Source organism: Dermacentor albipictus, chromosome 1 (assembly GCF_038994185.2).
Source record: "Dermacentor albipictus isolate Rhodes 1998 colony chromosome 1, USDA_Dalb.pri_finalv2, whole genome shotgun sequence".
Lineage (NCBI taxonomy): Eukaryota > Metazoa > Arthropoda > Arachnida > Ixodida > Ixodidae > Dermacentor > Dermacentor albipictus.
This window is the reverse complement of record NC_091821.1, coordinates 500,613,751-500,636,860: the sequence shown is the minus strand read 5'-3', so window position 1 is coordinate 500,636,860 and position 23,110 is coordinate 500,613,751. Positions and strand designations below refer to the sequence as shown.

General features: G+C 48.5%; 1 protein-coding gene across 2 annotated transcripts in view; it reads left to right on the top strand.

Moving 5' to 3' along the window:
- The window catches only part of LOC135909362 (glycoprotein-N-acetylgalactosamine 3-beta-galactosyltransferase 1-like), a 50,126-nt gene that overhangs the window by 6,719 nt on the left and 20,297 nt on the right, over positions 1-23,110 (top strand). For both annotated transcript variants that reach the window (XM_065441311.1, XM_065441310.1), the window contains exons 4-6: positions 15,637-15,949; positions 20,622-20,786; positions 21,312-21,438. In XM_065441311.1, coding sequence (XP_065297383.1) covers positions 15,637-15,949; positions 20,622-20,786; positions 21,312-21,438 — 605 coding nt within the window. The remainder of the gene's footprint in view (positions 1-15,636; positions 15,950-20,621; positions 20,787-21,311; positions 21,439-23,110) is intronic.

Sequence of the window (23,110 nt, the reverse complement as noted above, 5' to 3'; positions counted from 1 at the left end):
ATGACCGTGGGTTGTGGCAGTGCGGCGTGGTTCCGAACCGACTTCGCACGACGCCGATAAATCCAACCTGCCCACTGGGCTCTGCCGGTCTCAGTGCGATCTTCTGCTGAAACAGCCAACCGAATCACGATTGCCGCAACGTCTGTGCTTGGTGTATGTGTATTTTGTCGTGCTCGCTCGAAATGAATGGAAACATGCTTCCGAACTCCGCAGTCTGGATAATCAGCACTGGCCTACCGCCGATGTTGTTTATGTTCCGCATAGGCCTAGCGCTTCCATCGACTTCGTAAATGGCGAGGGTACGAGCCCAGCTGAGAAACTCTGTCGAAGGAAATGAATTTATGGTTCCGTTTGGCGCTGCAGCGATTCAAGATATGGCACTCCTGACTTCGTGTGTTGTGTGATGTGGTGAATGAACCGTGTGGAACTTCTGGTGGTGAATCGCGGCGTGTTTCGCGTGGTCTCAGGTGACTCAAGTTTAACGGACGAACTCTGCACTGTTTCCAGTGGCAAAGATGACTTTCGAAAGCGAAAGACACTAGTAACCGAACAATGGGAAGTACGTACGCCTTCAGCCACGCGGTCTGTTTCAGCTGACAGTGCGCTAGTCTATTCGGCATATGAATCCAGTTCAGTACAAGTTCACAGTACCCCTTCACTCACTTTTATTCAAGTGCATGCGTCTTATGGGCTAGTTGGGCATAAATCGCTCGTGCAGCACTCAAGATCGCTGACGCAGAGAAGAAAACATGCACAGCGAAGTCATGTTTGAGTCAGTATGTCTGTGTACTTGAGCACTGCAAAAATAAATAATCTGTTTGCAGTATAGCCACGCGGTCTGTTTCAGCTTACAGTGCGCTAGTCTATTCGACATGTGAATCCAGTTCAGTACAAGTTCACAGTACCCCTTCACTCACTTTTATTCAAGTGCATGCGTCTTATGGGCTAGTTGGGCATAAATCGCTCGTGCAGCACTCAAGATCGCTGACGCAGAGAAGAAAACATGCACAGCGAAGTCATGTTTGAGTCAGTATGTCTGTGTACTTGAGCACTGCAAAAATAAATAATCTGTTTGCAGTATATACGCCCTGTAGAATGCATAGGCGGACCAGCATCATGCAAGGCCTATGCATGCAGCCGCGTACACCAGGCTTGCTTCGATGCCTGCTTGAGAAGCAGCACGTACTGAGTCAATGAAACTTAAGTGGCTTTTATCTTTTTTTTGTTGTTGTTGTTTATGGGGAGAGCAGATGGTGCGAGTGCATTGCGGGGAAGGTGAAGAGGTGTCATCAGTGCTTTGTGCAGTCGGTATTCTTAAACTGCCCAAATCTCTTCAGCTTCCAATAAAATGTTTGTCGCTGTGTTACTGTAGACTCTTGTCAGGAAAAAGATCAACTCGACTCAATACCAAGTTCTTAATGCGTGTTCGCAGAATGTGTTTATCGAGTCAGTACTTCCACTGCAACATTATGCCGGTGTACAGCATACGCGCTTGAAATAAATACATTCCGTAAAGATGAACGACTGGGTCTACAATTACAAGCTTTCTAGGCGCACTGCAAAAGGTGCTGCCATGAATATCAGCCACAACAGAACTGATGCGTGTCCAACCTACTTCTTCGGAGGCATCTCTATAAAAACTGTTGGGGCCCTTCCCATTCTGGGTGCAACAGTCAGCCCTTCTCTCGACTTTTCTGCATACGGTACCAGTACTGTATCTCAGGATCGTCGCGTTCATGGTTTTGTGTCCCGTGTCTCCCTTCCCTGTGGCCCTGAGGTTTCCCGAGCACTCTATACTTCTATCATTTTGCCACGGTTTGAGTACTGCTCATCAGTATAGTCCCTGCACCAAACTGGTGTCGCTGACAAACTTTGTTCACCGCCGGGCAGCAAGCACCCTCTACTCCTGTATTTTCCGTCGTCGCAAGCTCATGCCAGCCTACGAGGATTACCTCAAAGCTCTCAAGTGGCACGGCACACCCTACAATACCAGCAGAAGATTGCACTAGTCTGTCTATTCCGCAGGGTGCTTGACGGCTCTCTGCACAGCACTCATCTTTCTTCTTCAATCCGTCTGAACAAGCGGCCAGCACAGCCTGAGCCCTACCATGCCTGTATGGCCCGATAACGCAACTCCATGCTTATATCTGGCATACAGAGCTTTCTCTCTCCCCCCCCCACACCCTGGCCATTCGGACTCCCTTGCAACCGAACTGAAATGGCACTCCTACGTGTTGTGCACCCGTCGGCTGTGTGCATGTGTCCAGTGCTCTGCAATTGAACAGATGTGTGTGTGTGTGTGCGTGCGTGTGTGTGCATGTGGAGGGGAGGGGGGGGGCTGTCTACTGCACCCTGCAAATTCCTGCTTAGATGGCTTACTTTCGTATGCTCTAGCGTAAAGGCATCGACCTTTTTTTAGTCTTGCAAGCTGTCTAGAGTGCCATGTTACCACTAGGATTATTATTATTATTATTATTATTATTATTATTATTATTATTATTATTATTATTATTATTATTATTATTATTCGAATCATCACTGCGATCACACTGAAAGTGCTGAAGCCAGCTTGACACATAATTGAAAATATTCCTGGAGCTTCGTGCGCTCTCACCCTTCTAAAAAGAACGCCAAAGATCTATATCTTGATGGAAAATGGTGATATTGTCTCGAACACTGTTGATACTTTTGCAGAACATTTCTCTTCTGTATATGGTGTGAAAGATACTTCAAGTAACCTTCCTTCTCAGTCCGGGCCGGTGTGTACGCTGTCAATCAATGAAGACTGTTTTCAAGTGTATCAAGTGCCTAAAATCTTCCCTTTTCTGTGGTGCTGATGGCATTCTCTCCGCAGTGCGTAACCCTTTCAGACGCTGTTCACACAATTGCGTGCAGAAAGATAGTGCATTAACGGCAAAAGCACTGATGAAAGTAGTGATGTTTAGAGTGTGCTGCATACATCATAAAACACTTATTATTGGAGCTGTGCTGTAATTTTGAACAATGTGCAAAATGTTTTAGCAAAATGAGTGAGAAGGTAGACGGTTGAGTGTTTTTACTCTGTGTCAGTATGTTGTATGTAGCGGGTTCACTTCTTTCATTGTTTTTCACAATGTCATGCACCAGGCATAATTTTCAAGTGGCTGAATAAGTGCTTTTCAGGCTTTTCAAAACACACTATAGTTTATGTTCTCATATTTGATGTTCTTGTAGCAAGTTTACGCATAGAGTCGGAATTCTGTAAATGTCACAATACTCACGAAACAACTGAAAATTCTTAATTTTTTCTGCAGCTGTACACATTTTATGATTCTGAATATGCAAGAAATGTCGCGAAAGCAAGTTTTCAATCAACGAGATAAAGTGGTGTCTGACAGGGTTAAGACGTATGGAAGCATACTTGTTCCCTGTTCTCACAACCATCTTCAGTAGTTCCCTAAAATCTTGTACGTTTTCTAGCACTCGGAAGTTAGCATGGACTTTGCCCATGCACAAGTTGGACGCTACACATGCACTTACTAACTGCCGGCCTCTGCAGTTCATCAAAACTATTTCAATCGGTATTGCATTCTTTGCTGTCTGTTAGTACTAAGGACACCTTAAATGAACAGCATGGCTTTGTGTGTCGACGACTTAAAACTATTTGAGTTTCTCACTAGTGTTCACCACTGCGTCAACCTCCAAAAAGATTTTTTTCACTCTCAAACTGGTGCAGAAACAACAAGGTACTCTTATAAGCTTCCAGTACTATGACTTAAAGTTATATGCGGAAAACACATCACGTGCAATGTTTATACGCCCTTCGGAATGCTTCACTGCCCAAGGTCAACGAAATGAAAGATCTTGGAGTGTAATTTCACAAAACGCTAAGCTTCTCTTCACACACACAATCGCACAACGTGCCCTTCACGGTCTTAGAATTGTATGTCGTATATTGCATGGTTTCCACTCACTTGCTCATTTTCTGAAATTGTATTCTGTTATGTGCCTTTCACTACTAGAGTATGCCTCTGTAGATGGGATGCAACGTGCAAATCTAATTTCGACCTCATTGAACGCACCCAGAATAAATTGATATCTATCTTCAAGCACCACTTCTTCCATACTGGCGACCAGAGTTCAGCCTTCTCAAATATACCTTAACTCGCACCTCTAGACGCAGAACTTAATTAATCAGGCATTTTGTTCCTGTATAAGGTGGTCCATGGTATTGCACATTTCCCAAAGCTCCTTGATCATATGCAATTGTTCATGCCACAACAATTCTTTGCCTGGCTTTGTTGCATTGAAGACTGTGCTATGTATAACGACCTCAAAAACATGTAATGAGAATTGTGCCTGTTTGACATAGTTCGGAGTTCATTTCCTGCGTTTCGTGTATCTGTGGAAAATAATGCGTCAATAACTCCCTTTTACCCGTCCTCGTTTTCTTTTTCCCTGTTTCTTTCTCTATCTCACATTGTTTTCCCCACCACATTCATGTTTTCTGTACATTTTGTCTCACATATTGATGTTTAGGTGCACCAGTAGGAAGGCTCTCTAGCTATTCCTGGGCACTATATAAACGCTTGGTTGACGATTATTATTCTAGCATGAAATTGTGCTTTTTAAATTTGTGCTAGCATATTATTTCAGAGCAGTAGCTTCTGCGCAATTAAACAGGCACAATTAAGAAAGTACATTAAAATGCTATGTGCTTGATCATATTCATTTTTCTAATAATTTTTTCTGAGTTTTAATGACGGTTGGCTACTGTGCCAATGTTGTGTAATAAAATTTTATGCCGCAGCAAATACTGCGTGCCTCACAGAACAAATCGACAGTATTTCTGAGTCACAATATCATAGAAGGCTGAAAACAATAAACTGGTATTGTTCTTTGTGGTGACTTGAAGGGCATAAATTGTGAAAATAGCCTGTTTATATATATAAACATATTTCTATTATGCATGTGAGCTGGCCCGATACATTCGAATAAGTGCTTCAATGGTGAGACTTGGCAAAGGGCTACGAAAGGCACCTATAAAGCACTCCAATTTTCAAGCTTGTATTATCTGGCGGTATGTCATTTCATTCATGTCGACAAAGACAGACTTGACATGTTTAAATCAGTTGCAATAGAATTGCCTTTACACAGTGAAAATTTTTCTAGCAATACACTCAATGTGAAGGCCTCCCGATGCGGTGCTGACGCTTCGAAACAACCTACTCTAAAAAAATGTTTACACCCTTTGAGGTGTATATCTGCCACACAACGATAATCTTCAGCTGCCTTGCTTGCGTTTCCTTTCTTGAAAACGTCGCGCCCGTCTACTTTCCTGTCGGTAATGCTATATCATGCTTACAACGCGCATACCGTTCGCTACTGGGAAGTACCGGGCTCGCAGCGGTAAAAAAAGGAAATGCGGACAAGACAAATGATTTTGTGTGGCAAGATACGACTCCAAGAGTGTACACTTTTCTTAGAGTGTAGAACAATAAATGAGATGCCACATGGGCAAGATTTGACAAAATCAAGAATCGGGAGGAGACAAGCTGCGAATTGCGTAAATTTTAGCTATTCTAGATGTTTTCTTTTTGCGAGTGCTAAAGGTGCTTCAATTCCTTTCGCTGACTTTCTGAGAACCCACTTTTTCACATTTCTTTCATACATAATTATAGTGACACGGATACTTTTTTATCTGTATTCGGTGACCGTATTTCACCGGCTAACAAATGTTAAACGTTATCGCTCGGCGCGGGACACGCCTGCACATGTCGGAAGTTTCGCGAATGTTATCGATGGTTCTGTCGGTTATCTGTTGTCGAAGAACCTTGTATAATTTGATTGCATACGCGGCACGAATTGTGTAGTAGTTTCTGGAAGGCGCTCGGGCACCAGCGAATACGCTGGAACTTCGACGACAGGTCTAGGAAAGCCGACGCGCTTGACCCGGAAACAAGATTTTCGACGATCGCCGACTTTGCTCGCCGCTATCGTTGCGAATGAATGTTGCTTTTGCTGGGCACAAGTTCGCCTAATAAAGAGTTAAACTTGTAGCTCCCAGTTTTGACTCTGCATTTTTCACGGTCACTACTATGAGAAAATACTTCTAACACAGATTTTTCAGTGATGAGCAATGAGCTACCAAAAATGAAATCGTTCAACAGCTTTTGATACGCTATGGCATGATCGTGCAGGTGTTTGCAAAACTAGCTTGTAGCTAGACGAAGCGCGAGCGCTAATGTCGATATTTTGTGCAATATTGTTACTTCCAGGGTAAAAAGAAACTTTTGCGGCAGGGGTACATTTATTACACGCATTTTTTATATCTGGATGAGCATACAGATCAGATCACTAACCTATTGTTTCAAGCTTAGTTTAGAGCAGGTTGTTTTAGGCCGGACTTTGCCTGATGAAGACAAAATATTCCAGCAACAGTGCGCCGCAGCCAAGGAGCGAGCGTCGGCGCGCGTCAGAGCTTCTGTCCAGTGGTTGCGCGCCCTTTTCCGCCAACCGACGCGAAGCTTGTCGGTGCGCCGAAGCATGCCGACGGGTGCCAGTGGTTGGACCTTAAAGGGACACTAAAGGTTACTATGAAGTCAAGTTAAAGTGACAAAGCAATGCTCTAGAACGTCTAAGGCGCCAATACAATCGCGAACAGAGCTTTAGCAACCGAGAAATTGAGGTAAATGCATAACACGGTTTGAGACCCCCCAGCGACATTCCGGTACTAGCCCGATGACGAAGGCACTCCTCATCATACTTTATGTCAGTAGTACTCAACTACTCGTAAAAGGTCATTTCATTAGGTTATAAGACGGAAGAAAATGCTACTTGTCTACTTCTGTTCAATTCTAAAAAAAAATAACATTTTGACGTTACCCTTCAGTAGTATGGATGGTCGAAAGGTTTCGTTTTCGCTCGACTCCGCGCGCTCGACTCCGCGCCGCGCGCGCTTTGGATCTTCAGCTGTTTCGTTATCGCGTCGTGCTGCGCTGGTTCTGCTGGCTCGCGAAACTTGCATTTGGAACAAGCAGCGAGAATGCCACGTCCATGTGACGTCGTGGGGATGCGTGAACGGTCCGCGGAACTTGGCCAAGGGCAGTTGCAGCGGCGAATCCAACGTTACTTATCACTGTGTGCGAACGAGTGAACCTCTCCGTTCGAAGGGGTTAAGTGCCGTACCTCTGCCACAGCGCGTTAGTAAAGAGCCAAAAAATCGCATAGTGTGCTCGCTGCGCTTTCGTCCAGAGGATTACGAGTTCAACGCCGACTTACTGAAGTCGTGTGGAGTACCTTTCAAAGCAATGCTTTCCAGTAGCGCTGTTCCGTTGGTCTTGCCTGCATTCTTCGAAGCGCAAGAACAACTGCAGGTCGAAGACGGGGCGGTGAGTGCAGCATTTGGTTTTCACGAAGAAAAAGCTACAAATGTGTGAATATGTACAGCCATGACATACAGTTGCCGCCGTAGTAGTACGCAACGACGCCGGCATCGCGAGCCCTCAGCAGCAGGTCACGTTCATCAGTGTTTAAATCGCTAAAGTCGAGCCCAGACCAATGTGTCGTTGTCAGGGTAGTTCATTGCAACGAGCGTCAAAGTTGGCGTCATAAAATGAACCAGCTTATCGTCGCGCGCTCTCCCTTCCGCTAGGCACCATAGTTCCGCTTTCGCGCTGCTGTCTGCTCTGTCTTGGCTATGTTTCTGGCCGCGCGTTTGCGTTTTGCGCAGAAAAGCCGTAGCGCTGCCTGAGGGCACCGTTACCGACGGCGCAACGTCACTATGAGACATGACGTCACCACTCCTCGAGCGGAGGGCGGGCGATTTGAACTGCGCTAGAGGTACACGGACGCTTCAGAACGCATTTTCTCTTAAAGTAAGTTTCTTATTCGCATGAAACAAGCGTTGCGAGGTTTCTGGGATGGTATTTCAACAGTCCGCGTTGACTTAATATTAACCTTTAGTGTCCCTTTAAGCCCCCTGAATAGTGCGCTCGGAGCACGGAGGAGCGCGTACGTACTTTTCCCGGCGCGCGATTCTCTACTCCACCTCCGGGCGCCTTCCTCCTCCGGCGCTCGCTTCCATCGCCACGACACACATAATCTCGCCGATTTGACTGACGGGGCGTGTGCGCTTGCACGCAAAATAGATGACAGAATAATAAATGAATACGTAAATCAATACTTAAGTGAACGAATGACGAACTAAGCATATGGGAGCTGCTTAGATTCCTTGGAGAACTCGTCGGCCCATTGTCAAGTCCACACGCTAACATATGCAGCTACGCACCAGCGCATCATACTTCACTGTTCACCTGCGCGTTAGCTTCCACCGCTGCAAGGATCTCTCCTTCGACGTAGATACTGCTTTCTGGTCACCACCTGACACGCTGGCAGTGGCTTGAGTCGCTGAATACCAACGCTATCGGCAGTGTAGCACCCTCTGGTTGACCATGAGAGAGTCCTCTGCAGGGGAGTAGATGTTTCACGCTCCTATCTTCATCACCGCCAACTCGGCACAACACGTTGCGAGTATCCGTTTATGTCCGTGGCGGAATCGCAGCGGCTCCGATATATCGAGGTTCGCAGCGCTGCAGCACGTGCCTCAAGGAACAGTGGACTTTCCCCGTTGTTATGAATACGATATGTAAAAATCGTGTCTTTAAGCGTGTTGTAAAGTTCTAGGGTGGATTTGGTGGTCATGGCATCTCGCCACTGTGTGCTCTCTTCTTGTACGCCTTCTTTGGCTACCTGCGCCCATTTTCTGGCGTTGTCAGTGTCGATGGGGTTTTAACACGGCAAGCTGGGCGAGTTGGTGATTGAACATGTGACTGTGGGTGAGCAGCGCCAGTATTAGGTCCTTCCTCTTGTCTTTCCTCCGGGTTGCGCTGCCCACCCAAGAAAGATGCCCGATGGGATGGACGAAGAAGCCATATTTGCGCCAGTGAGGGTGCACACGAGGGCACCATTTTATTTGGATGCCTCTCACATGCGCATACCGGAATAAACGGCGTACGCGCATCTGGCATCATCCATTAGGTGTAGGTGGCTTTTGTATGTGAGCATGTCCCGCGCCTCTCGCGCTTCGAAGGACGTCTGCTTGGATGACTCCAACCGCGACGCGGCCGTGGCATTCTAGCGCGGGTCGTGCCACTTGACACTACCGGCGTTCGAACCTCTCTTTAGGCACAGATACACATTACGGTGTTGGCGAAGATGGGCGCCGGCACATGCACTGCCTTCTGCAGCTCACCTACCAAGACCGATCTGTTGTGGTATCACAGGCACCGCCGTCGTAGTACGTTCCCAGTCCCAACTGAGGCTGCTCGAATGTGTTTTTCAAGGTTTTAAAACATGTCCCTTGTGGCACTGAACAGCCCTCCTAAGCATTTGTTGTCGGCATCCAAATACCCTTTCCGGTGAGAAGGCTCAGAGGGTAGGGGTGGGGAATACTGCTGTAAAGCTGTATTGCTGCCGGCCTCTTCGCATCTAGATCGAGACCCTAGCCTGCGAGGTGGCATGTAGTGGTTATGACGAGACGCTGGAACTCATCCACGCTCTCTGAGAGCAGAACGTAAAATTAAATTATAGGGTTTTACATGCCAAAACCACGACCTCCTCTCTTCGAGCAGGAAGGGATCGTCGGCGAACGCCAGGCCTGAGGACGTCCATGTATGCGGTAATCTGGCATCCAGGTGTTGCCGTCTTAAGCCAAGACCACTCTCAATGAGATTGAGTTCTAGCCCCGAGATGTACAGCGCGCAAAGGAGAGCTGATAGCGGGAAATCCTTTGAGGCCTCTCCGTACTGAAACAGGCTGCGTGCATGCTTGCTTCGCCAAAGCCTGCTACGACTGTGTTGGCCCGGTATAATTTGCACAGGAGATCCGTTTACATTGATGGAATGCCGATGTCTCCCAGGTGCAGGAACAGGTGGTTGTGAAGGACGCTATCATGCACCTTGGACATCTCTAGGAAGCAACATACCAGGTCTCGTGATTCCTTACGTACTATTTCTCTACACTGGCTGAGTACGTATACACTCTTCCAGACTTCGGCCCCAAGGGAAGTAGTTCCGTAAATTGGTCGTTCTTTTTGGACCTGGCATTCATCCAACCTTTGACAGTGTAGGAAAATATTCTGTAATAACTCTTGTCTCTGTAAGGGGTCAATAGTCACCCGATTAGGATATTGTCAGCACCATTTTTGATGCGAAGCATACCCCCTTCTACGGAGCCGGCCCGCCGGCACTGGTGCACCTTTGATAATGCCCTTGAAGATTGCCACTGGACGCTCAAGTGCTCGTTCACCTAGACATTTTACCAGGCCCACAGGGATGCCATCGAGGCCACATGCAGTAGGTAGACGTCGCAATATTAGAGATAGTCCGATCTAGGGCAAAGCGCTGCTTCCCAATGAACTTGATCCCCAGGCAGGTAACTGATACCTCAATCTTGGGGGTACGGTTGTTCCGTGGTCACACCCGTCGTCGATCACGTAAATATTCTTTGCATGTGGCAAATGGGGTGCTGTCCGAGGTCCGACACTGCCTCTCCTGTGCCTTCTTCCCGTAGTGTGGCTGTCTTGTCTTTCCGTTCGAGAGATGCCACATATGATGCACGGATGGCAACACCAGTTGGTGGCGTTCTCTGACCGTCCCACTTAGCTCGCAAACGGCGAAATAGCGCCATTGCATGCTGATGCCGCGAAACCAGCGTGATGATGATTTCCTGACGCACGTACACCGGAAGAATGGTCAGTGGAGCGAATTTACTGTGCTTGCACGTACAACGCATGACATTATTTTAGGAATTGATTTCTTGCGTGAGTGGGGGGCAACTTTGGATTGTGGAAGTGGCGCGATTTCTCTTCGCCGCAACGCGCGAACTTCAATGACAGATAGCACCAGTGATGCCGCCGACGTTCTCACCGTGTCACAAGATGTGTGTTTGCCCCCTAAGACTGCAATGTTTGTACCTGTCACTACTTCTCGCCCTCGTACAGGTTCTTGTTGTGGTTTAGCCGAGCCCGATTATAACAATGCGCTCAAGAAAAATGCGATAGTTCCTCGCTCCCTCGTGGTCACCACTGATGGTTGTACTCGTTTGTGGACAGTGAACGTTTCAACCCAATCTATAACATTGCCGCTAGGACTTAAACTGGCAAGTTTTGATGAACAAGCCATTGTCAGCGTCGGAACGGTCGAAATGTCAACTGCCAAAATAAATCCGACCCCGACTTCAACTATGATAATTCTGCTGACTTTAAGCGCATGATTGACAAGTCGCTGTCTTCTAGTGAGCAGTGTCTGCTGGAAGCTGTGCTCGCTCGCTACGCCACAGTGTTTGATTTTGCTCAAGGCCAACGAGCGTCCCATACACCACCGGCGTCTCGTATGCAACACCGCATCCATACAGGGCAAGCAACGCCAATTCGTCAGAAGCCCTACCGCGTTTCACCTTCAGAGAGAAAAGTCATCACCGAGCAGGTCGAAGAAATGTTACAGAAAGGAGTGATCCAGGAATCATCTAGCCCTTGGGCTGCTCCTGTGAGTCAAGAAAAAAGACAACTCATGGAGATTCTGTGTGGACTATCGCCGCCTAAACACCGTCACAAAGAAAGACGTGTACCCCCTACCACGAATAGATGACGCCGTCGACTGCCTCCACTCCGCGTCGTATTTCTCTTCTGTTGATTTGCGGTCAGGATATTGGCAAATTCCCATGCACCCCTCAGACAAGGAGAAGACAGCCTTCGTGACACCTGATGGTCTCTTTGAATTCAACGTTATGCCCTTTGGCTTATGCAACGCTGCAGCGACATTCGAGCGATTTATGGATACCGTGCTCCGCGGACTCAAATGGGAAATTTGCATGTGCTATTTAGACGACGTCATTATCTACGACCGGACATTTCACGAGCACAATCAGCGCCTGTCGATCGTTCTTGACTGCATCCAGCAAGCTGGTCTTATTTTAAACTCGAAGAAATGTCATTTCGGTCAGCGTCAAGCCCTCGTACTAGGCTTTCTGGTCGACAAAGACGGCATACGACCAGACCCTGAAAAGACAGCAGCGGTTCGCGACTTCCAACAGCCACAAACGGTGAAAGATCTGCGAAGCTTTTTGGGCCTTTGTTCATATTTCCGACGCTTTATCAAAAATTTCGCACAGCTTGCCTCTCCCCTCACGTCTCTCCTTCACAAGGACACCCCATACTTGTGGACTGCTGACTGCGAGTCGGCGTTTCAACAGCTGAAATTTTTGTTGACTTCTGGACCGGTACTGCGGCATTTTGATCCAGAGGCGGCAACTGAGCTGCACACTGACGCCAGCGGTGCGGGTGTTGGCGCTGTGCTTGTTCAGCTCTGCGACGGCCGTGAGCATGTCATTGCCTACGCTAGTCGGACACTTGCAAAAGCGGAGGCAAACTGCACCGTTACTGAACTCGAGTGCCTAGCAGTCGTCTTTGCCATTCAGAAGTTCCGTCCGTATCTACATGGCCGCGCATTCACGATAGTGACTGACCATCATTCACTCTGTTGGCTGGTTGGGCTGCGTGACCCGTCTGGCCGGTTGGCCCGCTGGGCTTTGCGCCTTCAAGAGTACAGCTTTTCCGTTAACTACAAGAGCGGACGATGTCACACGGATGCTGATTGCCTATCCCGTCTCCCTTCGCCGCACACTAAAGCTGAGGATGATGACTTCGACGACTACCTAGTTTCCATCTCTTCCGACTTTCCAGACCTGCGTACCTTCGAGAGCGAGCAACGTTGCGACCCTACTTTGAAATCCCTACGGGCAGCTGCACGTGAGCCAGCAGGAACAACACCGTTTACTTTTCGTAATGGTTTGCTGTACAAAAAAAGTTACTCGGCTGATGGTCGCCCATTGCTTCTAGTTGTGCCCGAAAACCTGCGCCCTGCTGTCCTTCGTTCTATGCATGACGATATCACGTCCGGGCACCTTGGCTTTACACGCACACTACACCGACTTAGACAGAGATTTTTCTGGCCCAAGCTCTGGAAAACAACGAAACAGTATGTCGCCAGCTGTACTGTTTGCCAGCGCCACAAGCAAACGACGACGGCCCCAGGAGGCTATTTACAACCAGTTAAGCCACCGACGTTACCCTTTGAAAAAGTGGGCATCGACTTGCTTGGCCCGCTCCCAAAGACGTTAGCTGGCTACCGCTGGATTATAGTATGCGTAGATTATCTTACTCGCTACACGGAAACGGTGGCACTTCCATCTGCCACTGCAGCAGATGTCTCTTCATTTTTGTTGCATCACGTCATACTCCGTCACGGCGCTCCCCGTGTTGTCATCAGTGACCATGGCAGCAATTCACCGCCGACGTCGTTAAAGGACTTTTACAGCTTTGTGGTTCTGCATATCGTCATGCCACTCCTTACCACCCGCAAACCAATGGCCTCACGGAGCGGATGAATCTAGCCCTTACCAACATGTTATCAATCTATGTCGCTGCTGACCACAAGAATTGGGACGCCGTCTTACCTTTTGTAACGTACGCGTACAATAGTGCCAAGCACGAAGTTACTGGATATGCGCCGTTCTTCTTGCTGTACGCACGCGCACCCCAGAGCTTTCTGGACACTATTCTACCTTTATCGTGCCAAGAAGATCCTTCCATCGCCCAAACTCTGTGTCGTGCTGAGGAAGCACGTTGACTGGCGCATCTTAGGACGTTGTCCTCACAAGGCAACAGCAAGATTCGCTATGATGCGCGGCATATCCCCGTCAGTTTTACTCCCGGTGATTATGTTTGGTTGTGGACACCTGTTCGCAAAAAGGGATTGTACCGCAAGTTTCTCGCCACTTACACCGGACCATTCGTTATACTCAACCGCTTGAGCGATGTGAACTATGTCGTAGCCAAAGTGACGGCAAGTAATCGGCATTCACGGGCGACGCAAGTTGTTCACGTGGCCAGACTCAAGCAGTGCCATCACAGGTCCCTTTAACTCGCTCAGCGAGCTTCGTCTGCCCCCGGGGAAAATGTCGCAGCACTGCGCGGCTGAGGCAGAGAAAGACGAAGTAGAGTGTGCGCGCGTGACCTCGCGGTACTCTGCGCCGGCTGGGCCTGGCCTGTAGCTTCCCTCTCGGACCCCGTTTCGCCGTTTCACCCTGTAAATAAACATCATTCGTAACAATATAATTGACGAGTTAAGGTTACCAGGTGCGCGAGATACATTATCTGCGGTTGTCAATTCTACTAAATCATAGGGGTTCCTCAGCCGTTCGATATGTCCACAGATAGAGCCACCTTGTGCAGCCGTGTGTTGATGTTGCTATTGTAGTTGTAGCTGTAGTTGAAGTCCTTGCAGGTTGTGAGTACTTTCAGAAGAACGACGCCGACACGTTTGCACAAGCTCTGTTGCTTTCTTAGTTACAAGAGCATATAAACGCACACAGAATACATAAGTGTATTTCCAATGCACTTTCTACCAAGTGCCTCTTTTTGGATGTGTCCTGAGCGTCTATCACTGCTCTTTTCAGTTTCTGTGAAGTGCCTGTAGGCAGGCTGAACATGACTCCCGCCATGTTTTCGGCGGAGTCACACGTGTCTAGGCAAACAGTGGCGGCGCCGTTCAGCAGCACCTGTCTCGGTGCTCCCCGGCTCGAGGCTCTACGATTGCTTCGAGGGTTCATTCGTTCATTCTAGCCTCCTTTAATTCCGCTTGCCCGAAGTGCCAAAAAAAAAAGAATGTAATGATACGGCTCGCCATTTTTGACAAAGATTCGTGCCACGCAGCCAAAAACGACGCCCTTCGAGGTATCGCTCAGACGACGGCGATAATTTGAAAGATCGAGAAACGCCGAAAACCCTGTGCTTTCAGCCAGCGCGAACAGGCGTAACGCCACTCATAGGCGTCGGTGCTCGTGGCCAGGTGCGAAGACTTCTCCTTTCTCTCCGGTGCAAGTAGTGCCGGACTCACGCTCATTGCTCATCACACGAGTACACGGACTCATCGTCACTCCAAATTGATTTCGCAGACATGAGATGAGTGACGAAAGGTTTCATTGGATGTGGATATGAAATGGAATGAGTGGCGGTAGGATTTAGTGGACGTAGATATCGTAGAGTCAGTGCTGGTTAACGTATTTCTCAGTCAGAAAGCTTTGGAAAGCGCCCCGTTGGAGCCGGGCAATCGGTAATGATGTTTTAAACGTCGGAGCCGGGCGAGTCGTTTTTCTGATAAGGACACGCGGATTTGAGATTGAATTTTCAGCTGTTTTGGCATACGTACATCGGTATAAGACATTGCAGACACGATCGTCACCACGTTATCAAAGCACCGCGCTTGTCGGTTCGCAATGACAAAGCTTGGTTCAACCAGTTCGGAGGATTCATATGTCTGTGGTTTGCCAACTTCCATAAAAGTGAAGTGTCTAGTTGAGACCAGATCCTAATGCTGAAATTGTTGGGCATATCTCACAATCTATCGTACTAATTACACTTTGAACCGCGTTATTCTTTATTGTTATTATCGATCAGGTGAATTGCGTGTTGCTGTGTCTTTTTAACGTGAGCTCCTGTAATCTAAGCATGCCTGCTAACCCCGCTGTCTAAGTGGCAGACACAACGCTTAGCCGAGCTGGCACTACTAAAATGTGCGTGTGCCTGAACCCCTGCAGAGCTGCCAGAAGAAACATCGCAGTCCAGCATAGCCATTTTCTGCGTGGTGCACATGTTCGGCCACATCCAGCCCGACTTCGACCTGATTGTCAACGCCAGCTGGGGACGCCACTGCGACCACTTGCTTTTCGTGAGCAACAACCTGGACCGGGCGCGCATTGGGCTCACCATGTACGTGGAAGAGCGCAGTCCGACGAAGGCCTGTCTCGTAGTGCTGCGCTACCTGCAGGAGCTGGAGGACGACGCCGTCGACGATGTCAACTGGTTCCTCTGGACATCGGTCCACTCCTTCGTCATCGTTGAGAACCTCAGGTGCAGTGATTCTGCTAAGTGCAGACATTCTGATAAGAGTGCGCATTGCCTCACATTCGATCGTGTGACAGCACATGTCGTGCGTGTGTTCGTGCGTTCTTTATTTTCAAGCGAACCGATTTCTGTGGCTGTTTCAGCCGTTTTCGTGGTTGTTCGGTAGTCGGACTCGGCATGGACAACGTTCCTTAGCTCTTTCGCTTTCCCTCTCTAGCTTGCCTTCTACGCTCTCGCGTTTTCTTTTGCTCACCCCTTCGTTCGTTCGGGCTATTCGTTTACATCTTCTCTCTCACTAACATCCCTCGTCATATATACAACTGCTGTAGAATGGCAAGTCCGTAGGTATGTAGGCTAAACCCCTCAGTCAACAATAAATCTACTTCTCTGAGCATGCCTGTGGTATAGTCATTTTCAGAGCGATAGCGGACATGAATTCTTCGCTCCGCTCAAAATTATGCCATTGTATCTGGCATCCGGTGTCATCATTAAGTAGTCGTTGTAGAAGGCGGCGCAAGCTACAGCAGTGCTACACTCGGATGTATCTTTAGTTTCGTGTGGTTGTCCAGCGCAGAGCGCGAGCTTTGTGCAGTCGTCATTCCCGGCTTTGCTCTTCCCATTCGTTGACATAGTCCTCATTCGACCAGCTACCGCTTTTCTTGTTTGTATTTGCGGCTTTCTTTAGTGACTATCTGCATTCTTTTTTTTTCCTATAAAGAAAGCTTTTTCTACGGTCTATGGTAAGGAAGATTAATACCAATGTTATTCGGTGGCGTTACTTTTTCGTAAATGCTAGACTTGAGCTTCATTTCAAACGAATAGTGAGTCTGCGCTTACAGAAAGGCACGCGCAAAAAGACCGCTACCAGAGCAGGGCTTAAGGTCTCCTTTCAATGGAGGGGAGGAACTCATATAGCGGCGACCAGTGTGTATATATATAGCAGGTGAACATAGGAGAGCAGGCATGTGGCTAATAAACCCTCGTATGCTACCTGTCATCGAGGCTGCCAGAAGGTCATTGGGTGGCATTATTGCAGCAAGTATTAAACAACCTAAAGCTGTATCGGGAGTTTTTCATGCTGTTCTGCAATTTTCTCATTGACACTTTTCATCCAATTATAATATGCTAAAGGTTGATTATGTAATTAAGGCTAATTATTTAATTAGGTGGAATGGAAAAAATAATCGGAGCATCTCCCAACGACGGAAAACAACATTAACTTAGTTTTGTTCAGCTACGTGGCATTTGCATATCATTTAAATCGGCGCATGATAGTTAGGGCACCATGTATATGCTTCGCCTTCCTTCCTTATGGTAAGATACTCAATGCGTGGCATATGCTGCCACATCTCAGCTCTTGCCTAACGACGACAGCACATAGTAAAGTACTTGTTAGTACCTTGGGCAGTACGCGTCTTTCGCTAATCGGAACACGTGAGCTGAGTACAGGCGCTGCTACCCATGACTGCTATTGATTCTAATTTAGAGTGAATCAGGCTTGGCCTGATTTCGGTTACTGAGTGAAAATTATATTTATGACCTCTGCATGCAAGTGGCGATGATGAAACCGCGCCACACTGGTTGTCCACCAGGCGTCGGTTATCTCGTACGAAGCCTTATGGTCGTAAGCCGATGGATGGATGGATGGATGGATGGATGGATGGATGGATGGATGGATGGATGGACGGACGGACGGACGGACGGACGGACGGACGGACGGGTGGGTGGGTTGGTGGGAGGGTGGGTGGGTGGGTGGGTGGGTGGGTGGGTGGGTGGGTGGGTGGGTGGGTGGGTGGGTGGGTGGGTGGGTGGGTGGGTGGGTGGGTAGGTGAATGGATCGATGGATGGATGGATCGATGTTATGAGCGTCCCCTTTTGTAACGGGGTGGTGGGTTGTGCCAGCAAGCTCTTGTTATTTTACTGCGTAATGTCCTACCTAGGTTAAAAAAGAAAAAAAGGGGAACACAAGAAGAAATAATATAACCAAAGTTGCTGAAACCATATTGGGAACTTTTTTTTGTACGCCTCCGTTGTTTGTCGTTTCCCTACTTTTCTTCCACCGATCTTCCACCAATCGCCTATTACTAATGTCAATTGCAGACATGTTTACTTTTCCACTGCTCTCGCTTAACAAGGAGGCCAGTGATTCCTAAATTGACCGCTGAGCAGATATCTTCACATTCTAATGAAACATGCTACATCGTTTCCCTGGCTTTACCGCAACAAGCACATGCTTCTTCGTTCTTCGTTCTATATATCGCTTTATAGGTGCGTGTGCTAAGGCATCCTGATCTCGCTTCGAAAAGTAATGACCTTCCCTTTGAGTTATCATAAGTTGTTTCTTTCCTGGTTTAGTTTTTTTCTCTTAAGTAGCTACTAATGACAGGTTTCTTTTCCGTTGCCGCTACCCATATGAATATCTCAGCCTCTCTGACTTCCCGCTTGACGTTCTCTGTTGCTGTGTTGCTCACCATACAGGCCCCATACTTCTTTGTAAGCTTCCTAGTTCTTTTCCTCCACTGTCAATAAATCGTATTCCTGTACAAATACCTGAACACTTTCCCAGCCCATTTACTTTCTTCGATATTCCTAAGTCGTTCTTTATAATTAATCTTAGTGTGACCTTACCTCACTTCAAAACTTGTCCAACCAATCTCAACCTGCATAGCTTCATTTGTAGTCTTCCTGTGAGCGCTCAATGCGAGGCGTCCCACTGACCTTTGGTTCTCATCGATTCCTGATTGGGTCCCTGATTTCAAGCAAACAACCGCATTTCCAAAAGTAAGTCCTGGAATCATTACACCTTTACACATACCTCGGAGCACCTCGTACCTATAGTATCCCCATAGCGCTCTGTGCTTCATTATGGCTGCATTTCTCTTCCCCTTCACTGTTATTGTTTTCTCCTTTGTTTCCATATATATATTGCCTTCTTTTATCCATATACCAAGGTATTTATATTCTTTTACGCGAGGTATTTCCTGGCCCTTCATTGTAACAGTCTGTTCACTTGTTTTCATTGAATACCATAACACCTGATTTTCTAACACTAAATTTCAAACCTAAATTCTCGCCTTCCTGTCCACAAATATCAACCAGACGTAGCAAATCACTTAGCTTGTTAGCTAGCAACACATTGCTGTCCACAGAAAACCAACATGGCAGCTGCTGCTCTACTACTGTACCCGCCTGTTTGTATGAGAGATTAAACTCGATATCACTTCCTTCTAGCGCCCTCTCCATCCTCACCGTGTACATCACAAACAGCAGTGGGGATTAAGGGCACCCCTGCCTCAGTTCTTTGTTGATATCAACCTTCTCCTCGCTCCTCATCTATTCCCATTCGACGCAAATGGTATTTTCTAGGTAAGTCTCCCTCAACATCTGCAGAAAGTCGTCGTCTAGGCCTTCCCTTTCCAGAATATCCCACTAAATGTGACGGTCTACGTTGTCATACGCTCCTGTAACGTCTGAAAAATTGGAGGACGCTTAAGCTTCGCCTTCAAGAGTGGAACGCGAGTGCGTTCCCGTCGACCCGCCAAGGGGTGTAAGACAATGGGCCACGGCGCAGCAACTACGCGCCCCGCATCGGACGCGGTGAGCGTCGAGCAACGCCGTGTTCGGCGCGGCAACGAAATGTGCGCCTGAGTAAGCGACACACGCTTGAGTCTTCGAAACAGCTCGTTTCTAAGGCAACACTGCAGTCACTAGAGGCGCTATTGTACCGCTTTGAAGCATCGAACTCGTGGCTGAGTGGTAGCGTCTCCGTCTCACACTCTGGAGACCCTGGTTCGATTCCCACCCAGCCCATTTTGCAAGTTGTTTTTATGCGAAGCATATTACTAGAGCTCAACCCAGCTCCTCAGGTGCGGCGGTGTCGCCTTCAATACCACGTGACACCGTGACGTCACGACAGAGGAGAAACGGGGCTCCAACTCGCGGCGTCGCCTTCAAGGCTGACCACGTGACGTCTCGACAGAGGAGAAACGGGGCTCCAACTCTGCTAGCTGAGTGTCCAGCCTCTGCTAGACACTCACGAGGTGAGATGCCTCCTGGAGACAGAGCTGCTCGTTGGAATGAGAAGCGAAGGTTACGGCGTGCTACAGAGACTGTTTCTAGGTGGCTTTGCTACGGCGCAGCGACTACGCGCCCCGCATCGGACGCGGTGAGCGTCGAGCAACGCAGCGTTCGGCGCGACAACGAAATGTGCGCCTGAGCAAGCGCCGCACGCCTGAGCCGACGCCGACGACACTGGCTTTTCTGCGACACGAGCTCCTTAACGCTCTCGCGTTAAAATAAAGGCTAGTATGCTTCGCATCCTGGGCTTAACCTTAGCTAAGCCACAGCCATTTTTTATTCATGAAGTGCCTGCTGGGATTTATCACTCACGGCCAACGCCGCCGACGCCGACGACACCGGCTTTTCTGCGACGCGAGCTCCTTAACGCTGTCGCGTCAAAAAGCCACATATAACGGTATCCTTCCTACTCTTGATATTTCAATACACTGAGTAAGGACAAATAAGTTACCATCCAAACGCCTACATATATGCTGAAGCCATTCTGAAGCCATTGCACTTGTTATGTCAGTGCCCGCCTCTCCCCCCCTTTTCCCGTATGACATACCTAACAAACCAAAAGCAACCTCGCTCGTTCACGATTCCCACTCTTCTGCGGCAGGCACGTGGTGGAGGGCCTGGATCCATCCGAACCCTCGTACCTGGGCCCCTTGTGGAGTGGCGCGCGAAGCCTACGTCCGCTCAGCAACACCACTTTTGTGGTCAACCGAGCCGCCCTGAATCGCATTGCACGCACCAACTGCTCCTCCTTCCGGACGATTGTGAGGTAGGCCACGTGACCTGAATCAGTGCTTATCAAACGTTTGCCTAATGCCGTGCAGAAGCTGTTCGGGAACTTTACTATTGTTCAGAACAGTATATAGGCCGTTCATTTCAAAACGTAGCACTCGTCTTTCCCGTGAGCTGTCAATTAAGGGATCTTGTAAATACCAGAACCATAAGCTAGTTCGTCAAAAGTCAGGAGTCATGCTCCAATTATTCCCAGGAAACTGATTACACGTAACTGTCCTCTGAAAGAATGGGTTGAATAACGGTGAGCGTTGCCGAGGGGAAAAACGAGTATTGGAACAATTACAAAATTACCAAAAATTTATAATTGAGTGCGAGGCATTAGTTACATGTTTTTAATTGAAGTCTGTTCCGATGTCGCCTAATACCCATAATCGTCGGTATCGGCCACTCGGTTTCACGAATGATCAGGAAATGATAGAAAATTAAATGCATCGATCGGAGCCGCGATCGCGGCAAAGTGCTGCGACACACAGTGCGAGGAAACCCTCTCTCTGTACAGGTGCGTGAACACGGCGGGCGTCAAGGTGGTGGACAGCCGGGACGAGCGCGGCTGCGAGCGCTTCTTCAAGGGCGGCCTGGGAGCCGGCTGCCTCCCCTTCCGGAACGCGTTCACGCCGAGCCTGCCGGTGAGACGCACGGCTGGGTGGCGCGCATGAACAACAGGATGGAAACAAGAAACACCGCGGAGATTTACAAGAATAGCATGGGAAGGAATTAGCGAGGAAGATCCGTACCAAATAACACAAAGAGCTGTCGCTTGCTTTGAAGCCCAAGCTGCTTGCCTACGGACGAAAACGTACGGGAGAATATATTCACAAAAGCATGAGGCATCTGTCTGCTTCAGCGAAAATTAGGAGATTAACCGCTCAGCAATCGACAGAAGTAAGAGACTTGGAGTATTGGTGAAAAAAAAATCCGGAAACAGATTCATAGGACCGGATTCGCTACAGGCGTAGGCATAGAACAAGGCAGATATACAGGTCTCGAGGAAGAAAGAAACGACCAAGCAGATGTAGGCAAATTGCTAGAATAATAAGCCTATACGCGTGCACCTGGTTAACTCAAGCACGCTAGTGCACTATTTGTGACCGTCCCGTTTCAAAAGGGTATGCCAGTAAATCGTCACCACCGTCGTCTTCCGCCAGGCACGCCCGCAGCGGTGGCTTAGCGGTGATGCGCTGCTAAGCACGATGTCGTGGGTTCGATACCCAGCCGCATTTCGACGGGGGCGAAATGCGAAAATGCCCGTGACCCCTGCATTGGGGGCAAGTTAAACATCGCCGGGTGGTCAAATTTATTCCGGAGTCCCCCACTACGACGCGCCTCATAACCAGATCGGGGTTTCGGCGCTTAAAACCCCAGAATTCAATTCGGCCAGGCATTCCCAAATATAAAAATTCAAGCTAGAACTTAGCGCCACTAACTCCCTGACGGTGCGTTCGTCTGGTTCCCACGTAACTCGGAATGGCAACGATGCCCGCTGAGCCCGCTCTTCATCGGGGCCAGAGATAGCGTGACCAAGTCGAACGTGTAGCCGCTCACCAGAATAATTGGACTGCCGCAAGAGGAAATACGGGGGTTTCGTTCGCCTTGTGTTGAAGTAACAAAAAATGGCTGTGGCTTAGCTAAGGATGCGAAGCCACAGGATGCGAAGTCAAAGCCCAGGATGCGAAGCATACTAGCCTTTGACGAAGATAGGTCCACCTATCGAAACGTTGGCCAGCCTGTCTGAGGCACTTCAACCCTGTTTTAAAAAAGTTTATACCACAGTGTGCCATTCCATCTGCCAGCCCCTTTCTTGTTTTTGCCCTTATTTTAGTTGTTGAACCACTGTTTAGCCTGGTGAACTACTGTTGCTTGGCTATATTTGGTTCGGCTAGACGAAGAAACAACTCATGCAGGCGAGCGCACGAGCTGAGACCCGGCTATGTAGCTACGCGGCCGCAAGCGAGCGCACGAGTTGAGCCTCCGCTTTTGCAGCTGTTATGACGTCATATGGTAGCTACGCGCGCGGCGCAGCAAGGAAGAGCGTGGTTGTGCGGCTAGTATGCTTCGCATAAAAGAAAAGGCGCGTCGTTGTCGAGGCCAACGTTTATAGATCACTATTATCTGTAAACGGTGGCCCAGACAATGTGCTGCTACTGGCGTCACGAGCGGAAGATGCAGAAGCCACGTCACCGGGCAAGTCTGGGTATCGCTCCCATGTAGAAGGTGGGCGCGCATCCCAGCGTTCTGGGCTGGAGCGCGGTGCTCTGAGTGGACCAACCGAATGCGTACGTGTGCACAGCGTTCGATTTC